This window comes from Mandrillus leucophaeus, unplaced genomic scaffold, assembly GCF_000951045.1.
Source record: "Mandrillus leucophaeus isolate KB7577 unplaced genomic scaffold, Mleu.le_1.0 Scaffold608, whole genome shotgun sequence".
NCBI classification, from domain to species: domain Eukaryota; kingdom Metazoa; phylum Chordata; class Mammalia; order Primates; family Cercopithecidae; genus Mandrillus; species Mandrillus leucophaeus.
In genome coordinates, this window is record NW_012106564.1 from 34,458 (window position 1) to 59,508 (window position 25,051).

Genomic DNA, 25,051 nt, shown 5'->3' on the forward strand with positions numbered 1-25,051 from the left:
ATTTTGCCATCTTAAAATCTTTTGGTTTCTGAGTTCGAGGAAGGGCGTTTGGGGCAAATATGTAAGAGAGGCTGTCAGGAACGTAATACTGCAAACACTAACGTTTTGTTTTCATAGTTGTTTGGCCACCTCGCGAGATCCAGTGAACCGGAGGAGTTCCTGTTTTCCCCTTTTAATTGTTGTCAATCTAATCTTCAAAGTCAACAAAGCTAAAATCGAGCACCCAGATGGTTCACTTCCCCAGAGGGGATCAGATCATGAAATAAACCCCACCAAAAAAACGCAGGAGGAGACAGCCCACAGAGAAAAGTCCCAGGAAATGATTTCCGGTTGATGGTGGGAGGGGCAGCTGATTTCCGGTCGAAGGGCAGGCGACGGCTCTTGCGCAAGCGCGCTTCGCACATTGCTGGCTTTTTTTTTTTTTTCTTTCCCCTCCCCCCTCCCTCTCCCAAGCCGGAGGGGTCCTGAGGTGACAGCGCCTGCAACTGAAATTTCAGCAGCGGGAGAAGATGGACAAGAGAAAGCTCGGGCGACGGCCATCTTCATCCGGTGAGAAAGGGTCGGAGGAGGGTTAAGCATATTGTCTCCTACCCCGGGCAGACGGGAGGCGCTGGCTGCAGCTGAGGTTGCGGCCCGAAGCCGCGAGGGCGAGGGCGGGGGCGGGGAGAGGAGGGGGCGCGCACAATGGAAGGCTCCCGGGTCGTCCCCGCCCCTCGAGTCGAAGACCCGGTCCGAGCTGTCATCGAAGCCTCGGGCGCTCTTCACCTCAAAACCCCTTTTATTTTTTCCCTCCTCCCGCGAACACTTTCCTTGCGTCTCATCTGCCCATGGATCTTCCCGGTTGGCTTGCCACTCTCTGCCACGCCTTCCTCGTAATTCCACCAATGTTCCAATTTCATTTCGGCTTCTCAGCGCCTGACCCCACTTTGCTCTCTTCCTTTGCTTCTCGACTTTGCGTCCCTTCCCCTCTCCCTCCTCTTTGCCTCAGCAGGTAGCTGCTGCTGGGGAGGAAAGGTGGGGCTTGCGAACGGAGACTGCTTTTCTTTGATACAATGCCTCGCCGGGTCTCGTTCTGCTGAACAGGCCCGCCTAATAGCCTTTTTCTTTTCCAGCCTCCCCTGCGTCTTCCAAAAGTGATTGGAAAGTCAAACAAAGGATTTGAAGTCGTGCTTTCGTTGTGTTTTTATTTTCAGCATATTTTTGTTTTGGAAATTACGTTGTTTTAAATGACTATCTTCAGTTTTGTGTACAACGTCTTGGAAACAAGAAGGTGGAGTTATAAAGACGTGAGGTAGAGTTCCTCCCAGTCGAGAAGTTTTTGTCAAACATTTCATCCATTAAGGGGTCCTCAAGTCCTTGTGTTAAGTCCTACGGGTGGTAGGAGGAGAGGACGAGGACTCACATGCGTACAGTCCACAAACGAACGCCCAATGAATCCATTTCATTTCATTTTTCTGTTTCTTATGGTACCGTTGATTTCTGCAGAAACATTGTTGACAATTCCAAATTTATTTAGGAGTGCCCTGTGGCAGTGCATCTCAAACTTCTTTCAGCCTTAATTGCAAAGGAGAGTGATTATGGATCTCTGGGGACACTACTTGAAGCAGTTGAAAACCTGAAATCCCTTTTCATATGCAACCAGTGTTAGCGATTTTGGTGTGTATTCTGGAGATAGTAGTTTTCTCCTTTGAAAGCACATGTATAAATGATATATGTGTATATTTATACATACATGTAGGTATATGCCTTCAACTGATGTTTGTTTTAATAGTCTCCACCCCGCACCAAACCTCTAAGTAAAATGGACACATTAGGAAAATGCACAGCGCCTAGCTGGCGTCATTTGCGTGCTTCCTAACACAGAACTCTAGGTATAATCCTATCTTCCTTTGAGATGCACAGCTTTTTAAAAATAAATGCATTTCATCTAGGTTTAATACATTTTTGGGGAGGGAAGGTAAGATATTTGCCTTGTACTTCAACAAGTCACATTCCCCTCTACCTGATTACACTTAGATTTATTTATTTGTCACAGTAACTTGATGTAAGTAGTTGTGGGAAGTGGATTTTGATAATAAAGCTGTTTATCCTTAAAAGACATTGATATTTATGTTAGTTATATGTCTGGAGAGCGTTTTCTTTTTCTCATGATCTCTCTTTTGGAGCTGTCCTTTCTGAAAAATAAGTATAATAAAATCCATACCCAAATCTAATGTTACCTAGCCGTTCTCCAGTATGCCGCTCATTTTAAGATGTGCACAAATTAATTTTTAAGTATGCTTCCGCTTTTCTTAATAGTGTATATTTAATTTCCTGATATAAATTCTCAGAAATAAAACACGATCAGCTGGTTGAAAGATTCCGTGTAATGGTTGTATGCATGCAGTTGCCATTTCATTGTAAGTTGTTGCTAATTGGAACCCAAATGAAGTGACTTTTTTTTTTTTTTTTTTGAGACTGGAGTCTCACCTTGTTGACCAGGCTGGGTCTCAGTGGTGCAGTCTTGGCTCACTACAACCTCCGCCTCTCGGGTTCAAGCGATTCTCCTGCCTCAGCCTCCCTAGTAGCTGGGATTACAGGTCCCCGTCACTATGCCTGGTTAATTTTTATACTTTTAGTAGAGATGGGGTTTCACCATGTTGGCCAGGCTGGTCTCGAACTCCTGACCTCAGGTGATCCACCCGCCTCGGCCTCCCAAAGTGCTGGAATTACAGGCGTGAGCCACCGCACCCGGCCATGACGTGACATTTATAGTCATCAAAGTTTCCTAAATACACAGAAGAGTTTGATTAATAAAACAGGAAGAAGAGGTAGAAGGAGGATGGGTAGCAGTAGAAAGATAAAATAAAACACAAAATTTGAAAGTTTTGTCTGTGAGACTACATTAGGCTGCCCTAAACTATCTCCTAAACAAGGAAGAACTGTAAAATGTTCACAGTGTACTGCTCAAAACTTTTTCAGTTGCAAGTAGCAGAAACCCAATTCTAGCTGGTTTAAGCTAAACACATGTATTTGTGACTCACATAACTGATACTATAACATTAAAAGCAGTATATTACATGGTGATACACATTAAAAGATGGCTGGCATCAGAGACAGGTTCACTGAAGTTGAATGATAAAGTGAGTGGGAGTAAGGGAGAATGACCATTAAAAGTGTTAACAAAAATATAGCACAGATAAATTAGAATCATAGACTGCAATTTTCAAATGAATTTTTTGAATCAAAATAGGAAATGTCAAGTAAATTTGAACCAACTTTCAACTGATTGCTTCAGGCAACATTCTTGGAGACCTGTGTCACTCTCATTTGCAGTTAAGGATACATATGTTCTTTAAGTACTTAGGCACTAGACACTTAAGAACTTTGGAAACTTCAGTATTTTCAAAAGCCTTATAAAGTAATTGTTTTTCATTTACAGGTGAGAGAACTGGAATTTAGGGGCAGGATAAAGATTAGTAATAGCTACTAAGAAACAAGATTCAAAATGTGGTCTCTAATTATAAGATCTATAGTTTTAACTTCATTTACTGCTACTAGTGTCCCTGATGGTGTAACTGTCTTAAATCTTTCAGTAGGTTCAGGTGATGTTTACTTTGCATTGAAAGTGTAATGAATGATAATTGAAGCTCAAGATGAGAACTTACAATTAGTTATGATAAAGCTGCATTATTTGCAGAGATCTTAGTTGAAGTCGTTGGAATGAATGGAATTGCCCACAAAAATAATATAGAGTAAGGAAGGTCTTAAATCACATACAACTAATTTCAAAGTAGGTAGGAAGAGATACTACTAACCAGTTAAGTAGATTAGGAATGTGACAGGTTTGGGAAGATAGGGAGGAGAATAAAAAAGAAATGTTAGCATTTCAGAGAGTTACAGTAGCATGAGGGTGCTGGATTTGGCAATTAGGAGGCCACTTTTACTGATGGTAAGAGTGGTTAGTAGACTAGTAGACAAAAGTCAAATTTCAAAAGGCTAGACGAATGATGGCGGTGAGGAAATGGGGCAGCAAAAGTAAGCTGAGAAAATGAGATGGGAAGGAAAGGTTTCTAGAACAAGCTTGAGTAGGAAATTAGGTAGAAAGGCTTGTTTTTTCTTAAGATTGTGAGAGACTTAAATCAGGTTGGTAGGGAGCAGGAAAGGGGTAGAGAGGGAAAGATTGAATATATATCAGGTAGGAGATAATGGAGTGAGGTCCTGGAAGAAATGGGAGAGATGGATGGCGTCAAAGAACAGTTTGATGAGACATAGGGAAAGGAGAAAAGATGGATAAAGATATAGACATATCTTGGGACTAAAGATACTGCAGTTATGGCTTCTAAATGAAATAGTAAGGTAATCTTTAGAGAAAGGGGCTTTTAAATGGTACTGGGAATGCAAGATAGGTCAATTAGGGATGAATACATATGAAGTACTCTTGCAGTCTTAGTTAAAACAAGTGTGAGTTTTATAGTAGTTGGAGCTCTAAATACTTTGTGACTTAGTAGTGCCAAGCAGTACAGAAGCAAGAGTTTGCAAAAAAAATGAGTTTAATTTTACTTAGAATTAAAGGGTGTGGCAAGATGTAAGGGCAAAGAGTGGGAGTGAGGAAGACAGTATATAGAATGAAAGGCTTGCCTTTGAGAACTTGAGAGTTTTCCTTAAAGGCATTCTTGAATGCATATTGCTGAAATGGAGATATTTAGAAGTTTGTACCATTAAATGAAGATGATTCCATTGTTTTGAGTGAGTTGGTTAATGGATGTTTTAGTGCTTCAGAATGATGGTGAATTTTCATCATACTTAAACTATGAACCAAGAATCAGTATTCTAGACATGGAGAGGATCTTGGGTCAGTAGATGGCAGTCATAAATATGGGCAAGGGAATATATCAATGTTTTTATTTTTGAGATGGAGTCTCCAGGCTGGAGTGCAGTGACGTGATCTCAGCTCACTGTAACCTCTGCCCCCTGGGTTCAAGCGATTCTCCTGCCTCAGCCTCCTGAGTAGCTGGGACTACAGGTGCTGGGACTACAGGTGCATGCCACCATGCCCAGGTAATTTTTGTATTTTTAGTAAAGACGGGGTTTCACCATGTTGGCCAGGATGGTCTCAATCTCTTGACATCGTGATCTACCCGCCTTGGCCTCCTGAAGTGCTGGGATTACAGGTGTGAGCCACTGTGCCCAGCCGGGAATGTCTCCAATTTATGTCAATTTTAAAGGAGGAATTATTGCAATAAAGTTAGAATATTAATGGGAGATGGTGGTGGTGGGGAAGAAAATTTTTTTTTGTCTCCCCCCTACAGGAAACAATAGAGATTGTTAATCTCTACTTCTGTTTTATAAGTAGGAGAGTTTTAACAAAGTGATATAGCTAATAAAAAGCTAGGATTTAGTTAACCTAAGGTGGAGGAGAAGTTCAAAGAAAATATTCAAAATTTAAGGAAACTGTATTGACTTTGGAAAAGAATTTAGTAAACTAGGGAAGAGTTGGAAAAGATGTAGATGAGGGGGTAGAATTGAATTATATGAGGTGTGATAATAAGAAGGTGATAGGCTATAGAGATTGACATCTTGGTGGTGATTCCTAGGCCTGATGATGGAAGGCAGAGGATTGAAAAGTAAATTAAGGGGGCATGGTAACACAGAGAATGGGTTATGAATAAGATTGAGTAGCTCCAAAGATCCAGACTAGAATTCTGTTATAATGCCTTCCTGATGAATAACTTTCATTTGGGTTTTCACTAGTTTATGAATCTGGCTGATGTGGGCTGCTTCATCCTAGTTTGTGTGTGCTTGTATTGGTAAATCACCCTTGGGTTGTGCCTGGCTCCACCCATTTCTGCCTGTCTAAACTTTATTCTTCAAAGCCCAGTTCTTTTTTTTTTGAAATGGGATCTTGCTCTGTTGCCTAGGCTTGAGTACAGTGGCATGATCATAGCTCCCTGCAGCCTTGAACTCCTGGGCTCAAGCTATCCTCCTACCTCAGCCTGCGGAGTAGCTAGGACTGCAGGCACACACTATCACGCCTGGCTATTTAAAAAAAAAAAAAAAAACTTAGTTTTTGTAGAGATGGGGTCTCACTGTGTTACCCGGGCTGATCTTGAACTCTTCGCCTCAAGCGATCCTCCCACCTTGACCTCCCAAAGTGCTGGGATTATAGGCATGAGCCACCATGCCTGGCCCAAGCTCAGTTCAGTTGTGCCTTTCCAAGAACCATTTTCTTAACTCAAACTTAAATTTATACCTGTTTCTGCACTTCTGTGGGTCTTTATGCCTCTTACATGATGTTTATCAGATTCCATCATATATTCTAGCTTGCTGAGTTGTCTAATGTCTACTGCTATACTATTAACACTGTGACAGGGACTGTCATTAATTTTATTTCCCCATAGCATCCAGTATGCCTAGAGTGGACTGGTTTAGAGTATCATCTCTGGAGTATGACCAGTGATGGATCACTGTGGTAACATTGGGCAAGTTATTTGGATCCCTCAAACCTTAATTTCTTAATCTGTCAGATGGAGATAATGCATTATTGATTTCATGATGTCAGGATTAAGGAAAATAATTTGTTTACAGCACTTAGCATAATGCCAGGCAATGATAATTACTATTATGTCAAATAAATAGGCTGGGTGCGGTGGCCCATGCCTGTAATCCCAGCACTTTGGGAGTCCAGGGTGGGTAGATCACCTGAGCTCAGGTGTTGGAGACCAGCCTGGCCAATATGGTGAATCCCTCTCTCTACTAAACATATAAAAAATTAGCCAGGCATGTCCTTCCTGTAGTCCCAGGTAGTCGGGAGGCTGAAGCAGGAGAATCACTTGAACCTGGGAGGCAGAGGTTGCAGTGAGCTGAGATCATGCCACTGCACTCCAGCCTGGGCGACAGAGCAAGACTCCATCTCAAAAAAAAACAAAAAAAAACAAAAAAACAAAAGAATAAATAAGTGACTGAATGGGAAAAGTTATGCTTTTAATTTTTTGACTTGTATATTTAGAATGAGAGTAATTGGAGAGACTTTCCTATATGCTAATGCTAAAATACTGCAGTCTCCTAAAGGGAGATACTTGACTATAAAATGTTATAGTTACCATTTCTTTTGTACCAACTGTATGTTAGACGTAATGCTAAATGCCTTAATATAGACTATCATACTTTAATCTTAACAATTAAAAAGGCATATATTCTCTCCCGTTTTACAGATGAGAAACTGCGACTCAAAGAAGTCACAACTAGTAAGCCAAGATACAAATTTGGGTTGTCTAGCTTTGAAATATATACTCTTAAGCATGATAACTATACCATACAGTCTCAAGTCGAGGCACATCATATGCTTATTTAAACACTCCAGAGCTAACCTGGTATAAGATGGACCAAGTCAGTTATAAAAAAACTGTAAATTTTTTTATTAGACAAAGTTGGCCAAGAAAAAAAAACATAAACATTTGGGAATTCATAATAGCATTAATGAAAGGAAATAGCGGAACAAAACAGGATGGAAGCACTTTTAACCCAATGAGATATTTTGGGGATATAAATTTGTAAATTCAAATTTAAGGAACTGATATTCCTTTAAAAAATGATATATTCTTTTATTTTGTATAAATTTAAGGGGTACAAGTACAGCTTTGTTATGTGGGTATATTGTGTGGTGGTGAAATCTGGGCTTTTAGTGCAATTATCAGCTGAATAGTGTACCCATTAAGTAATTTCTCATCACTCACTGTACTACTCCCAGCCTTCCAAGTCTCCAGTGACTGTTATTCCACACTCTGTGTCCATGGGTACACACATTATTTAGCCCCTACGTATTATAGTGAGAATATGTGGTATTTGACTTTCTGAGTTCTTCTTTTTTTTCTTTTTTCTTTTTCTTTTTGAAATGGTTTCGCTCTGTTGTCCAGACTGGAGTGTAGTGGTGCAAATATGGCCCATTGCAGCCTCAGCCTCCTGGGCTCAAGCGATTCTCCCACCTCAGCCTCCCAAGCAGCTGAGACCACAGGTGGTGTCACTGTACCCAGCTAATTCAAATAAATATTTGTAGAGACAGGGTCTCACCATGTGGTGCAGGCTGATCTCAAACTCCTGGGCTTGAGCAGTCACCCTGCCTTGGCCTCCCAAAGTGTTGGGAATATAGATGTGAGCTTCTAATCTGAGTTGTTTCACTGAAGATGAAGGTTTCCAGTTCTGTGTTACTGTAAAAGACATGAGTTCATTCCTTTTTCATTCCTGAATAGTATTCCATTGTGTATATATAGATAAGTGTTTTGTTAAATTTAAAATTGACTACAAAATGAATTTCTACAGGATAAAGACTTTCTTATCACTTATTTAAAAAATTCTTTATTTTTGGTAGTCAACTTGAGTACTAGTTTATTGAAATTTGAAGTTGTCAAACGCTTAAATATAGAGGTGAAAATATATATATATATATTTTTGAGATGGAGTTTTGCTCTTGTTGCCTAGGATGGAGTGCAGTGGCGTGATCTTGGCTCACTGCAACCTTTGCCTCCTGGGTTTGAGCGATTTTCCTGCCTCAGCTTCCTGAGTAGCTGGGATTATAGGTGCCTGCCACTATACCCAACTAGTTTTTTTTTTGTATTTTTAGTAGAGATGGGTTTCCCCATGTTGACCAGGCTGGTCTCGAACTCCTGACCTCAAGTGACCCAACCACCTCGGCCTCCCATTAGTGCTGGGATTATAGGCATAAGCCACTGCACCTGGCCCGAAAATAATTTTTTAGATCAGGAAAACATTACATGGTTCATATAGTGAAACTAATGCTGTGTATTATGAACTTAGAATAAATCATTTCAGCAATATAGATTTTTTGGTAGTCTATATTTCATTAGTTATTATTTCTGATTTTAAGTACCATATAGTACACATATCTTTAGTATATAGTTCAGTGGCTTTTTTTTTTTTTTTTTTTTTTTTTTTAATTTGAGACAGTGTCTTGCTCTGTTGCCCAGACTGGAGTGCAGTGGTGCCATCATAGCTCACTGCAGCCTCAACTTCCTGGTTCAAGTGATCTTCCCACCTCAGCCTACTGAGTAGCTGGGAGTACAGGTGCACACCACCACACTTTTTTATACAGATGGAGTTTCACCATTTTGCCCAGGTTGGTCTCAAACTCCTGAGCTCAAGCGATCTACCCACCTCAGCCTCCCAAAGTGCTGGGATTATAGGCATGTGCGACCATGCCTGGCCCCCGTCACTGTTTTAACTAGTGTTACCATAGGTTTATTTTAACTCTCCTTGAATTTCAGAGAAATAGAATCATATACTCTTCTGCATCTGGTTTCCTTTAAGCTTGCCTGAGTGATATATCCATATTGTGCGTAGCAGTAATTCATTATCTTTTAGTGCTGTATAGTTTTCCATTACATGAATATGTTTATCCATACTTGGATATTTGGATTGTTTCCAGTTTTTGGATATTAAGAACAAAAATACCTGAATATTCTTATTTCTGTTGGTTATTTATCTAAAAGTGTAATTGTTGGATATTGCATAGGCAGGTGTCTAACTTCAGTAGATGCTGGTGGAGCACTACTCTTAGCAACAGCATATGAGTTCCACTCTCTCACCAATACTTGGTGGTGTCAATCTTTTTACTTTTACCCATTCTAAAGGCTGTTTAATGGTTTTCATTGCCATTTTAATTTTGCGTTTCCCTAATGATTATGAAATTGAGCACCCGTTTATATGTTTATTGGCCATTTGGATATTCTTTTTTGTTAAGTGCCTATTCAGACTTTTGTCCGTTTTGAAGATAGGATTATCTTGCTTTTGCTTTAGGAGTTCTTTATATATTCTGGTTATGAATTCTTTGACAAATGCATGTATTATAAGTATTTTTCTTTTAATCTTGACATGCCTTTTCACTCTTGATGATTTTTGATGAACAAAAGTTCTTTTTTTTTTTTTTTTTTTTTTGAGACAGGGTCTCACTCTGTCACCCAGGCTGGAGTGCAGTGGTGCGGTCATGGCTCACTGCAGCTGTAACTTTCCAGGCTTTAGTGATCTTTCCATCTCAACCTCCTGAGTAGCTGGGACTACCTGCATGTGCTTTCATGTCCAGCTAATTTTTTAACATTTTTGTAGCGATGGGATCCCACTGTGTTGCCCAGACTGGTCTCGAACTCCTGGGCTCAAGTGATCCCCATGCCTTGGCCCCAAAGTGTTGGGATTACAGGCATGAGCCTCTGTGCCTGACCTTTTCTTTTTTTCCTTTTTTCTTTCTCAAAGCGAATCCAGGCCAGGCGCCTTGGCTCACTGTAATCCCAGCACTTTGGGAGGCCGAGGTGGGCGGATCTCCTGAGGTTGGGAGAGCAGCCTGACCAACATGGAGAAACCCTGCCTCTACTAAAAATACAAAATTAGCCTGGCGTAGTGGCACATGCCTGTAATCCCAGCTACTCGGGAGGCTGAGGCAGAAGAATCTCTTGAACACGGGAGGCAAAGGTTACGGTGTGCCAAGATTTGCGCCATTGCACTCCAGGCTGGGCAATAAGAGCGAAACTCAGTCTCAAAAACAAAACAAAACAGAAAAACCCCACTAATCCAGTGTGGTTCTTTATTTTTCTTTCATGTCAGATGGGTGATGTGCTGACATGGTAACAAGGTTCAAGGTGCCACATCTCACAGATGCATGTGAACACCCAGGCATCATGCTCATGAGCTACAGTAGGATCAGAAGTTCTTAATTTTAATGAAGTACAGTTTGTTAATGTTTTCATTTGTGGTTAGTACTACTTGTGCCCTCTCTGAAAAATCTTTGCCTACCCAAAGGTGATGAAGATATTCTCCTATTTAAATCTAGATGCTTTGTTTTTATCTTTGACATTGAAATCTATGATTCATTTCAAATTAATTTTGTGTATGGTGTGAGGTAGTCAAGGGTGTTATTCCCCCATTTGGTTATCAAATTGCCTCAGCATCATTTATTTTGAAAATCATCCCTTTCCTATGGAATTGCAGTCATGCATTTGTCACAAGCAGGTGACAATCTATATATATCTCTGCCATTTATGTTTTTAGTAAAATCTGTGATATATTCCAGTAGACTATAAGTTCCAGGAAAGTTTGGAACTTTTGCCTAATTTGCCTACTACACTGTACTCATTGCCTAGCACAGTGTCAGGGCACATAATAGACATTGAATTAATATTTGCTGATTGGAAGTTAGGACTCAGAAAAATCCACAGCAAGTCTGAAAAAATGTTGGTAAGTAAAAGACAGTTAAACTGTTCCCAGTTGCACAGCATGCTTAGGTATGTAGTAGAACTGAAAGTGTTTTTATAGAATATTCTCAACTTCTAACTTCTAGAATTTCACCTGCTTCTACCTCCCCCCATTATAATAATTTGTCTGATCAAATGGTTCTACTACTAGGTGTGAGGTCTTTGGCCAGGGAATTTGTTTAGTTCTTAGAGCCAAGTTTTCCTCTTTCTTTTCTATTTTTTTTTTTTTTTTCGTGTGTGTGTATATATATATATATATTTTTTACTGGAGACATTGTGTGAGAATCTGCTATTCTTCTGACATGTAGTTATTTTTTGACTTTTATGTTTAGCCCTTCAGTTTCTGTAAAATATATCAGTGTAAATTTAAATCTAACAAGTTAATTTAAAACAAGGAATGAATGTGAATCTCCTTTATCAAACTGTTTATCTCATTTAGATGTTAAACGATAATTTTTACCACGTCTTTGGTTTTTGTAGAAATCACCACAGAAGGAAAAAGGAAAAAGTCATCTTCTGATTTATCGGAGGTATGCATTTGTTTTGCTTTTAATCTATTATCTTTGGAGTTACTGATACTGAAAGTATTTTGCTGTTTGTCTTTTTAATAACATTTTAAAGAAAATAGTATAAAACTTTAATCAGTGTTTTGGGAGAATAGTGTATTCTAATTAACTGAAGATCAACCAGGAAACCCTTCTACCAACTTTGTTTAAATTGTTGACTGGTATGCTTTCCAGACCAGATGACCAATATACTTTCCAGAGCTCATTTTAGATTTTATTTAAAACATAGCACAACGTTTCTTTGATGACTTAATCTATTAGAGTACCTAATGTTCATTCATTAGTGATGCTATAGATGCATAATAGTAGTACTCAAGGTATGTGCTGAACATTACTATTGGGAATATGTCCTTTTAAGCCTCTTTTTTTCATTTATTTCTTCTACATATGCCAAGAGTAGCAAAACAAGCAAAATGAAGTTTCTACCTACATAGGAAGTGTTCAAAAAAATTAATTCCTTTTAAGAAAGATAATCTTTTTCTTTTCCTTCTTTTTTAAGAGACAAGGTTTTGCTCTGTTGCGCAGGCTCAAGTACAGCTCACTGCAGCCTTGAACTCTTGGGCTTTAGTGATCCTCCTGCCTCAGTCTCCCAAGTAGCTGGGAATACAGGGATGTGCCACCATGACCAGCTAATTTTAATGTTTTTATGTAGGGACAGGGATCTTGCTATGTTGCCCAGGCTGGTCTCACATTCCTGGCCTCAAGCAATCCTCCTGCCTTGGCCTCTGAAAGTGTTGGGATTATAGCATAAGCCACTATACCTGGTATATAAATTTTTTTTTCTAGAATTTTGTTCTTTAAATGCAGTAATATCCTGATTTACATTATAAGAATTTATTAAACCCTTTCCTATGAAGCAGTCTAAGTTATGCACAGAGAACTTTAATATGATACATCTTCATGTTACATAGTTATAGCATTTAACAAAGAAGAATTCATAAAGGAAGACAATGAGAGGAAATCAAGAGTACCTTAGAAGACCGTATAGAAAGTATGGCTTTAGATATTCTTTCTTTTTTGGCTTAAGATTTGCCTGGTGTGGTTTCTCCATTTAAAACTCTGGATTTAGTTTAAGTGGGGTAAATAGAAGGTTAAAAAAAATCTTATGCCGAGGCAGTAGAATCACTTGAGGTCAGGAGTTCAAGACAAGCCTGGCCAACATGGTGAAACCCCATCTCGACAAAGACACAAAAATTGGCTGGGCTTGGTGGCTCACGCCTGTACTCCCAGCACTTTGGGAGGCCGAGGCGGGCGGATCACGAGGTCAGGAGATCGAGACCATCCTGGCTAACGTGGTGAAACCCTGTCTCTACTAAAAATACAAAAAATTAATCGGGCGTGGTGGAGGATGCCTGTAGTCCCAGCTACTCGGGAGGCTGAGGCAGGAGAATGGTGTGCTTGAACCCGGGAGGCAGAGGTTGCAGTGAGCCGAGATTGCACCATTGCACTGCAACCTGGGTGACAGAGCAAGACTCTGTCTCAAAAAAAAAAAAAAAAAAATCTTACATTGCCAGGATGAATACTATCATATCACTTTGAAATACCTCTGTATTAACTACTACTATTTTTGTTTTTAATATATCCAGTGAAGTGAAATATCTTGCTTTAGACTGTTGTATTATTCATGCAATTAATCTGAAATCCTGCCATTAGAAATTAATACTTAATTAATCCATTTCTCTTTCTGATTTTTAGATGTACTAGTGTTTCTTAAACTTTTGTTTACAAGGAAGTTGAGACTTACAGAAAAGTTACAGAAATTTTGCAGAGTTCCTGTACAATTCACTCAGGTTCTCTCAATGTTATTATCTTATGTAACTATAGTATGATTATAAAAAACAATAAATTTATATTCATACAGTACCTTAAACCGGTGGTCCCCAATCTGTTTGGCACCAGGGACCAGTATCGTGGAAGACAGTTTCCCACGGACAGGGGTCGGGAGGATGGTTTCGGGATGAAACTGTTTTACCTCAAATCTTCAGTCATTGAGTTCTCAGAAGAGCGTGCAGCCTAGGTCCCTTGCACGCGCAGTTTACAATAGTATTTGTGCTCCTATGAGAATCTAATGCCACTGCTGATCTGACAGGAGTTGGAGCTCAGGCCCTAAGGCTCCCATGCTGCTCACCTCCTGCTGTGTTGTCCTTGGCCTGGGGGTTGGGGACCTCTGCTTTAAACTGTAGACATCATTTGGATTCCTTCGGTTTCACTAATGTCCTTTTTCTGTTGCCAGATCCAATCCAGGATCCCACATTGCATTTAGTTGTTAGGTCTCCTTAGTTTTCTTAAGTCTGTGACAATTCTTCAGTCTTTTTTCTTTCATGACCATGACACTTTTGAAGAAAACTGGACAGTATTTTGTAGAATATCTCTCACTTTGGGTTTATTTCAGGTTTCTCAAGATTAGATTAAGGTTATGACTTTTTGGGAGGAATACCACAGAAGTGATGGTGCCCTTCTTAGTGCATTATATCAGGGGTTATGTGATAGTGATATATCTTAGTACTGGTAATGTCAGCCTTGATGTTTGGTTAAGATGGTGTCTGCCTGTTTGCTCCATTGTAAAGTTACTTTTCTCCTCTTTATTTTTTTTAGGGGAGATGCTTTGAATCTGTGCAAATATATTATTTTATCTTAAACTTTTGTTTACTATTGTAGCATCTATCAGTGTATCTTGCCTGCAAATTTGTATTTGTGATATTTTGGTGGTTTTCTCTTTTGCTCATTCACTATAGATTTATGAATGTAAATTCTTCTATAAGGGACCAGTGTGGTGGCTCACAACTGTAATCCCAGCACTTTGGGAGGCTGAGGTGGGAGGATCACTTGAGGTCAGGAATTTGAGGCCAGCCTGGGCAACAGAGTGAGACCCCATATCGAAAAATAAAAATTAGTTGGCATGTTGGCATATGCCTGGAATCCCAGCTACTTGGGAGGCTGACATAGGAAGATTGCTTGAGCCAGGGAAGTTGAGGCTTTGGTCAGCCATGATTGCACCACTGCATTCCAGCCTGGATAACAGAATGAGACACTGTCTCTAAAAAATAAAAAATTCTTCTTTAAGGGAGAGCTGATTCTCTTCCCCAACTTACTTACTTATTTATTTATTTAGAGGTCCTCCTGCTTCGGCTTCCCAAAGTGTGAGGATTCTAGACATGAGCCACTGTGCCTGGCTTCACTTATTTATTTATGTCAATATAGACTCATAGAATATTTAGTTTATTCTGTGAGTTATAATCCACTACTGTCATTACAGGTTTGTTGGTCAAAGTATTCCAGCCTTGGGAGATCTTTCATGTTGGCTGTACCCTTTTGACGTGCTCCTATCATTTTTTTTTTTTTTTTTTTTGAACGCTTACTTTCTGACACTGTATATTTTTTGGCACTGCAAGATGCTTATCTTGTGTTTTCCCTGCCCCAGGCTTGAAATCAACCACTTTCCCAGGAAGTCTTGGTTCTTTCAATTGAAGGATGATATTTAGAAACCCAGGTCTGTGTGCTAGGTATACTTGCAACTGGGATGTCATTGTTTTTAGGCTTTCTCAACAGACAAGACTAGAAAAATGTATGTTCACACATACAACATACGTATCTCTATTTTCCCACAGAAACACATGTATCTATATTTATTTCTCTATCTGCCTATCTGTATAAAAAAATGAATACTGATACTTCTGATTCCAGTCCCACACCACAAGGCTTATTCTAGCTTTTCCTCTTTCCTTATTTTTTTTTCTGTCTCTCATTATCTACAATATATTTACTTATTTCTTAATCCCATAATTTATACATAAAGTTGTGGTAGTGCATTTGAAAAATGTAGACTTTCTTAGAAAATCAGCATATTACATTATTGTTAGTAGTTTATATTACTGCCTTTTCCTCCAGGCTGCTAGTGGAAATAAATTACCAAAAAGATAAGAGCTTTGATGGATACAGGGAGAAGATACTAACACATGTTGAATTTAAAGTGTTTGGCCTGGGCCTGGCAGGTTGGCTCATGGCTATAATCCCAGTACTTTGGGAGGCCAAGGTGGGCAGATCACTTGAGGTCAGGACTTTAAGACCAGCCTGGCCAAGATGGCGGAAGCCCATCTCTACTGAAAATACAAAAATTAACTGGGTATGGTGGTGCATTTTTGTAATTCCAGCTACTCCGGATGCTGAGGTAGGAGGATCGTTTGAACCCGGGAGGTGGAGGTTGCAGTTAGCTGAGGTCGCGTCACTGCACTGCACTTCAGCCTTTTTGAGATTCTGTCTCAAAAAACAAACAAACAAAAAAAAAAAACAGTGTTTGAAGTGTTTGGCTGGGTGTGGGAGCTCATGCCTCTAAACCCAGCACTTAGGGAGGCCAAGGTGGGAGGATTGCTTGAGCCCCAGAGCCCAGGAATTCGGGACTAGCCTGGGCAACAAAGTAAGACCCTGTGTCTACAAAACAAAAAAAAATTAATCAGATATGATGGTGCATGCCTGTGGTCCCAGTTGCACAGGAGGCTGAGGCAGGAAGATTGCCTGAGCCCAAGAGGTAGAAGCAGGAAGTAAGTTATGTCTGAGTCACTACATGCCAGCCTAGGTGACAGAGTGAGACCCTGTCTCAAATAAATAAACACATGTTTAAGAAATATTTCTAAAATGACACTAGATTGTTGTAGAGATATTCTAAAGTTCAGTTAAACAAAAAGAAGACCACCCAGACACAACCAGAATTAATACTATGAAGTGTATCCTTCTAGTTTGTCTCTTTATAAGAAACAAATATTAAAAAATAGAAAACCACAGAATACTGTCTTGTAATCTGTTTTTTCCTACGTACCTGTATATAATGAACATTATTTTCTGAAATCTAATTGATTAAAGCATTGGTCAGTAGATATTTATTGGGTACTCAACATGTATTGGATACTCCATTAGACATAAGTAACCAGGGAAACAGTGGTGAACATTTTTTTCTTTGACTTTTATTTAAGTTCAGGGGTACTACGTGCAGGATGTATAGGATCATTGCATAGGTCGCCATGGTGTGCGCCACGGTGGATTTCTGCAAGAACAACCTATCACCTAGATATTAGGGCCAGCATCTGTTAGCTATTCTTCCTGATGCTCCCTCTACCTGTCTGACAGGCCCCAATGTGTGTTGTTCCCCCGTTGTGTCCATCTGTTCTCATCATTCAGCTCCCACTTAAAAGTGAGAACATGAATTGTTTGGTTTTCTGTTTCTGCATTAGTTTGCTGAAGATAATGGCTTCCAACACCATCCATGTCCCTGCAAAAGACATGATCGTGTTCCTTTTTATGGCTGCGTAGTATTCCATGGTATCTATGTACCACATTTTCTTTATTCAGTCTATCATTGATGGGGATTTGGGTTGATTCCATGTCTTTGCTATTGTGAATAGTGTTGCAGCAAACATGTGCATGCATATATCTTTGTAACAGAGTGATTTATATTCCTTTGGGTATATACCCAGTAATGGTGTTGCTGGGTCAAATGGTATTTTTGCCTCTAGGTCTTTGAGGAATCACCACACTGTCTTCCACAATGGTTGAACTAATTTACAATCCCAGCAGTGGTGTAAAAGTGTTCCTTTTTCTCCACAACCTTGCCAGCATCTGTTGTTTTTTGACTTTTTAGTAATAGCCATTCTGAGCGGTGTGAGATAGTGTCTCGTCGTTTTGATTTGCATTTCTCTAGTGATCAGTGATGTTGCTGACCACATGTGTGTCTTCCTTTAAGAATCGTTTGTTCATATCCTTTGCTCACTTTTTAATGGGGATTTTTTTTTCTTATAAATTTATGTTCCTTTTAGACCCTGGATATTAGAATTTTGTCAGATGGATAGACTGCAAAATTTTTCTCCGAATCTGTAGGTTGTCTGTTCACTCTGATGATAGTTTCCTTTGCTGTACAGAAGTTCCTTAGTTTAATTAGATCCCATTTATCAATTTTTGCTTTTATCGCAATTGCTTTTGGCATTTTCGTTATAAAATATTTGCCTGTGCCTATGTCCTGAATGGTATTGCCTTGATTTTCTTGTAGGGTTTTTATAGTTTTGGGTTTTACATTGAAGTCTTTAATCCATCCTGAATTAATTTTTGTATATGGTATAAGGAAGGGATCCGGTTTCAGTTTTTTGCATATAGCTAGCCAGTTCTCCCAGCACCATTTATTAAATAGAGAATTATTTCCCCATTGCTTGTTTTTGTCAGGTTTGTCGATCAGATTGTTGTAGGTGTGTGGTCTTATTTCAGAGTTCTTTATAATGTTCCATTGATCTGTTCCATCGATTCTGTTTCAGGAATGTGTGGTGTGGCAGTGATGGTTGCGTAGATAAAATAGTAATTTTGACAAGAATCTGGAGTACTTCACTAGGGAGAGAAGGAAGAGCATTCTAGATTGAGGGAACAGTATATGCAAAGGTTTAGAGATATGAAATAATGTGATGTGTTTGAAGAAGGTTGATTCATTCAGCGTGATTGGGTTGTAGTTTTGATGTGTGTGTGATGTGAAAGAGCTCAGACTGTAAAGAGTTTTACAGTTGTAAAGAGTTTTATCTGTAAGTAATGGCTACCGTTGTTGAATTTTTAAGTATTGCAGCCATAATTAGGTTTTATGTATTAGAGAACTCTGGGGCTGACATTTGAAAGGTTAAAAGGGGAGAAGACAGCAGGCAAGAGAATAGTTAGGAAGCTCTTGTGATTCTTCATTTATCTACTTTCAAAGTCAAGGAGAGGGTTTTTGTAAATAAAAATTATATTTAATTGCATATGAATTAAGCTCTGAATTTAAAACTCCTTAAAACTGTTAGCAAATTATTAATGCAAGGTAATATAATGGTCCTGTTAGCTGAATTAGCTCTTGTATATAGTTCAATTAAACTAATTATTTTCTCATCCTATTTTCAGATAAGAAAGATGTTAAATGCAGAACCAGAGGATGTCCATGTTCAATCACCACTGTCCAAATTCAGAAGCTCAGAATGCTGGAATCTCCCTTTGCAGGGGGTAAATAAAATTAAAATTAATTTCTTTTAAGTATATAGTTTTATTTGGTGTGTTTAAAATATTGTAATAATAAACTAGTTCAACCATTATGGAAAACAGTATGGCAATTCCTCAAGGATCTAGAACTAGAAGTACCATATGACCCAGTCATCCCATTACTGGGTATATACCCAAAGGATTATAAATCATGCTGCTAAAGACACATGCATACGTATGTTTATTGCGGCACTATTCACAATAGCAAAGACTTGGAATCAACCCAAATGTCCATCAGTCACAGACTGGATTAAGAAAATGTGGCACATATACACCATGGAATACTATGCAGCCATAAAAAAGGATGAGTTTGTGTCCTTTGTAGGGACATGGATGCAGCTGGAAACCATCATTCTCAGCAAACTATCGCAAGAACAGAAAACCAAACACCGCATGTTCTCACTCATAGGTGGGAACTGAACAATGAGATCACTTGGACTCGGGAAGGGGGACATCACACACCGGGGCCTATCACGGGGAGAGGGGAGCGGGGAGGGATTGCATTGGGAGTTATACCTGATGTACATGACGAGTTGATGGGTGCAGCACAGCAACATGGCACAAGTATACATATGTAACAAACCTGCACGTTATGCACATGTACCCTAGAACTTAAAGTATAATTAAAGAAAAAGAAAAAAAGAGTGTAATGATTTTACACCTATGTATCAAACCTGGAGGAACTGACAGATCAAATGGGAACATCTGATTTAAAAGTGTGATTCAAAAGTCATTGAGTTCATTCATTTGGCGACAATTTTGGGGCAAATCATGGCCCCTTCCTTAATTGTGTATTTTGTCTTCACTTATGGAATTGATTTGAAGATATTCAAAGGAGAGTCAAAGATTTTTGTAACTTAACTATAATAAAAATATGATTTAAATTATAAAAAGCTTAAAATAAAAAAAGATGATTTTTGTAACTTAAATATAATAAAAATATGATAAACTAAAAAAAAAAAATACTGTAATAAAACTGAATTTTTGCCGGGCGTGGTGGCTCATGCCTGTAATCCCAGCACTTTGGGAGGCCGAGGTGGGTGGATTACCTGAGGTCAGGAGTTTGAGACCAGCCTGGCCAACATGGTGAAACCCCGTCTCTACTAAAAATAGAAGATTGAGCCAGGCATGGTGGCACATGCCTGTAATCCCAGCTACTAGGGGGGCTGAGGAAGGAGGATTGCTTGAACCTGGCAAGTGGAGGTTGCAGTGAGCCAAGATCGTGCCACTGCACTCCAGCCTGGGCAACAGTTAGTTGAGATTCTGTTTCAAAAAAAAAAAAAACCAAAAAACCAAAAAAACCACTGAATTTTTATTTTCTGCTATGTCCCTTTTTTGGTTTTCTTGTGTTATTTAATTGCAGATTTTAGTTCATTTTTGGCATGTTTAAATGATGCTTTGAGGTTAGGCTCTTCAGTTTAAAACTGTATACATTATTATGCATGATTGATTTCTTCATGAAATTTAAGTCTTATTATTGTAAAATAAATTCTGTTTTAAGTTTACTAAAATGATAAGATTTATAGAATTGTTTGTTCTTATGCTCTTGACCCATTTTAAGTTTGAGAGTGTATGTTTTGAAGAGTAATACAACTATATTTCAAAAGGTATTTTGATTATAAATCTGGACTTTATCTCACTGTTAAGCATTATAATCAGGCTTTGATGAATAAGGCTTAAGATAGCAGTGTTTTGTGTTTTGTTTTTTAACGTTTAAGTTTAGTGGTACAAGTGCAGGTTTGTTCCATAGGTAACTTGTGTCGTGGGGGTTTGTTGTGCAGATTATTTCATCACCCAGATATTAAGCCTAGTACCCATTGGTTATTTTTCCTGCTCCTCTTCCTCCTCCCATCCTCCGACCTCTGAAAGGCCCCAGTGTGTATTGTTCCCTCTATGTGTCCACGTGTTCTGATCATTTAGCTCTCACTTATAAGTGAGAACATGCAGTATTTGGTTTTCTGTTCTTGTGTTAGTTTGCTGAGGATAATGGTCTCCAGCTTCATCCATGTCCCTGCAAAGGACATGATCTCATTCTTTTTTATGGCTGCATAGTATTCTATGGTGTATGTGTACCACTTTTTCTTTATCTAATCTACCATGGAAGGGCATTTAGGTTATTTAGAGACAGGGTCTGTGTTGCTCACACTGGAGTGCAGTGGCACAATCATAGCTCACTGAATCCTTGAACTCCTGGGCTCAAGTGATCTTACTGCCCAGCCTCCTGAGTAACTGGGAATACAAGCAGGTGCCTGGCTACTTACCATTTTTTTTTTTTTTTTTTTTTGTAGAGGTGGGATCTTGCTATCTTGCCTAGGCTTGTCTTGAACTTCTGGCCTTAAGCAGTCTTCCTACTTTGGTCTCCCAGAGTGCGGGGATTAGAGGCATGAGCCATTGGAATGTGGCCTTGGAATGTGGAAGTCCGAGATGAAGGTGCTGGCAGGGTTGACTTCTGAGACCTCTTTACTTGGATTGCAGATGGCTGTCTTCTCTCTGTGTCTTCATGTGGCTTTTTCTCTGGGCACGTGTATCCCTAGTGTCTCTTCTTCTTATAAGGACATTAGTCCTACTGGAATAGGACTCCACGCACATGACCTCATTCAACCCCTTTTAAGGCTCTGTCTCTGCATACAGTCACATTAGGAGTTGGGGCTTCAGCATATGAATTTTGGGGGAATACCATTCAGTCCATAACTGCAGCATTCATTTTAGGATAACACTTTTTAAGTAATCTTAAATATATATATCTATATTTTTTTTGTTATAAGAAAAAATAAACATTATTTATTTACTTATTTTTTTTTTGGGACAGGATCTTGTTCTGTCATCCAGGCTGGAGTGCACTGGTGCACTCATGGCTCATTGCAGCCTCAGCTTCCCGGGCTCAAGCTGTCCTCCCACCTCAGCCTCCTGAGTATCTCGCATTACAGGCATGCGCCACCATGCTTAGCTAGTTTCTAAAATTTTTTTGCAGAGACAAAGTTTTGCTATGTTGCTTAGGTGATCCTCCCACCTCAGCCACCTGAAGTGCTGGGGTTACAGGCGTGAGCCCTCGTACCGCTTGACCCTATTAACCATTTTTTTTTTTTTTGAGACGGCGTTTCATTTTTGTTGCCCAGGCTGGAGTATAATGGTGCGATCTTGGCTCACTGCAACCTCCGCCTTCCGGGTTCAAGTGATTCTCCTGCCTCAGCCTCCCCAGTAGCTAGGATTACTGGCATGCGCCACCATGCCGGGCTAATTTTGTATTTTCAGTAGAGGTGGGGTTTCTCCATGTTGGTCAGGGTGGTCTCGAACTCCCAACCTCAGGTGATCTGCCTGCCTTGGCCTCCCAAAGTGCTGGGATTACAGGCATGAGGCACTGTGCCTGGCCTCCTATTAATCATTTTTAAAATTTGTTCTTAGAGGAGAGATTTGTCCTCAGTATTTTTTGCTTTAAAATTAGTGTAAAAGAACATTTAGAAATTTTGTTATTAAATAATACATTTGTTGTTTTGTATTGGATACAAAGAGTACATAAAAAGGGAAACAATAAAGGAGACCAGGTGTGACTTATGTTTACTTAAAAAGAAAATAATATATTTGCATAAGGTTAGAAAATTTGGGCTATGTAGAAAGGTACAAGGTGGGCTTACACTTGTTATCCTAGCGCTTTGAGAGGCTGAGGTGGGAGGATCTCTTGAGCCCAGAAGTTGGAGATTAGCCTAGGAAATATAGCGAGATCCTGTTTCTACTAAAAATTGGAAAATAAGGTAGGCATGGTCTTGTGCACCTGTAGTTCCAGCTACTCAGGAGGCTGAGGTGGGAGGATCCCGTGAGCCCAGGAGTTCAAGATTAAAGTAAGCTATGATTGTACCACTGTACTCCAGCCTGGGCAATGATGAGACCCTGTCTCAAAAAAAAAGTATAAGTTGGAGCAAATAAAATCTCTTTCTGTCGTTTTTCTCTAAAGGCAACCACTATTAATGAGTTTTTTCATTTATTTCTAGAAAAAAAAGCATATTTCCATATATATGGAAATTTTTGATATTCGCAAAAGTTAAGTGATACTTAAATTTTGGGAAATCGACATCCTGTTTGAGACTGGAAGTGGCACATGTCAGCCTTGCTGTGCTCTGTGGTTGGCTTAAACTTCACTGTATTTGCTAAATATTTGCTCATACTTTGTATAGTGTTTGAGGCTGTGCAAGTATCTTGCTGCATTTCCACTGGTCTACTTTTTTGTTAATGTTTTTAGTGGTTTTCAATGGAAGAGAAAGGAATAAATGCCCCTTTCCATAGTCTTCAGCAGAATTTTAACTCATTTATTTATTTGTGATTTTTATTGACATATAGTTACATTAAACAGGCAATCTTAAGTATAAAGTTAGATGAACTCTGACTAGAGTCACATATTGTCATGCTCCAGAAATTTTCCTTGTTTTCATTTTGTCTTTTAGAAAATCAAAAGAATTTAATATATTTTTAATTGATTCATTTTTCTTTTTTTTGTGACTCAAGTATATGACTCAACCATTGTGTCTTTTCCTCATCTGTTGCTTGTACCTCCACCATGATTCTGGCAACCATTCTTCTGATTTCTGTTTCCATTGTTTTGCCTGTTCTTAAATTTCATAAAAATGGAATGACATAATATGAACTCTTTTGTGTTTGGCTTCTTTTTATTCAGTATAATATTGCTAACATTTATCCATGTTTTGCGTCTGTCACTGGTTTGTTTCTTTTTATTGTTATGTAATATTCCATTATGTGAATATACCATGGTTTATTTAATTCTCTGTTGATTGATTTTTAGGCTCGTTTTTTTTTTTTGAGATGGAGTTTCCCCCTTGTTGCCCAGACTGGAGTGCAATGGCGCGATCTCAGCTCACCACAACCTCTGCCTTCTGGATTCAAGTGATTCTCATGCCTCAGCCTCACGAGTAGCTGGGATTACAGGCATGCGCCACCACACCCGGCTAGTTGTGTATTTTTAGTAGAGATGGGGTTTCTCCATGTTGGTCAGGCTGGTCTGGAACTCCTGACCTCAGGTGATCCGCCTGCCTTAGCCTCCCAAAATGCTGGGATTACAGGTGTGAGCCACCGTGCCCGTCCTGGCTTGGTTTTAATATGCATTTTTGTGATGACTAATGACATTAAAAACATTTTCTGTGGTTGTTAGGTGGAGTGTTGTGTAGATGTCTATTAGGTCCAGTTAATCAAGTCCCAGGTTAAGTGAGAGTCTCTTTGTTAGCTTTCTGCCTCAGTGATCTGTCTAATGCTGTCAGTGGGGTGTTGAAGTCTTTCATTATTATGATGTAGTTGCCTAACTAAGTCTTTTTGTAGGTCAAGCAAAATTTGTTTCTTGAATCTGGGTGTACCAATGGTGGGTGCATATATAATTAGGTAGTTAAGTCGTTTTGTTAGATTTTACTATTTATCATTAGGTAATACCCATCATTGTTCTTCTTAATTGTTGTTTAAAGTCTGTTTTATCTGATATAAGAATAGTGGCTCCTGTTCTTTTTTGTTTTCTATTTGCATGGTAGATCTGTCTCTCTCCCTTTACTTTGAGCCTGTGGATGCTGTTACATGTGAGATGGGTATCTTGAAGATAGCAGATGGTTGGGTCTGGTGTTTTTATCCACCTTGACACTCCATGTCTTTTAAGAGGGATGTTTAGCCATTTATACTCAGGATTAGTATTGATATGTGAGATTTTGATCCTGTCATTATGTTGTTGGTTGTTGTATAGACTTGATTGTACAGTTGCTTTATAGTGTCTGTGGGCTATGTGCTTAAGTGTATTTTTGAGGTAGTAGGGGTCATTCTTCTGATTCCATGTTTAGTACTCCCTTAAGGACCTCTTTCTTATAAGGCTGGTGTAGTTGAAGCAAATTCCCTCAGTATTTGCTTGTCTGAGAAGGATTTTATTTGTCTTTCACTTATGAATATTAGGCTGGTAGGATATGAAATTCTTAGTTGGAATATCTTTTCTTTGAGGTTGACTAAAAGAGGCCCCCAATCTCTTCTGGTTTGCAAGGTTTCTGCCAAGAAGTTTGCTGCTACACTGATGGGAGTTCCCTCTGTACATGACCTGACCCTTCTCTCCAGCTGCCTTTAAGATTTTTTTTTTGCATTGACTTTGGTGAATTTGATGACAATGTGCCTTGGGGATGGTTGGCTTGTATAGTATCTAGCTGGAGTTTTCTGTATTTCATAAATTTGCATGTC

At 39.2% G+C, this 25,051-nt stretch overlaps 1 protein-coding gene across 2 annotated transcripts in view; it reads left to right on the top strand.

Moving 5' to 3' along the window:
- The first annotated feature begins 439 nt into the window (after positions 1-439).
- The window catches only part of SENP7 (SUMO1/sentrin specific peptidase 7), a 200,810-nt gene continuing 176,198 nt past the window's right edge, over positions 440-25,051 (top strand). The window contains exons 1-3 of one of the 2 annotated variants that reach the window (XM_011999888.1): positions 440-549; positions 11,718-11,767; positions 18,707-18,805. In XM_011999888.1, coding sequence (XP_011855278.1) covers positions 510-549; positions 11,718-11,767; positions 18,707-18,805 — 189 coding nt within the window. In that variant the 5' untranslated portion in view covers positions 440-509. Of the gene's footprint in view, positions 550-11,717; positions 11,768-18,706; positions 18,806-25,051 lie in introns of those variants that run through there. The other variant, XM_011999889.1, reaches the window with a different exon arrangement.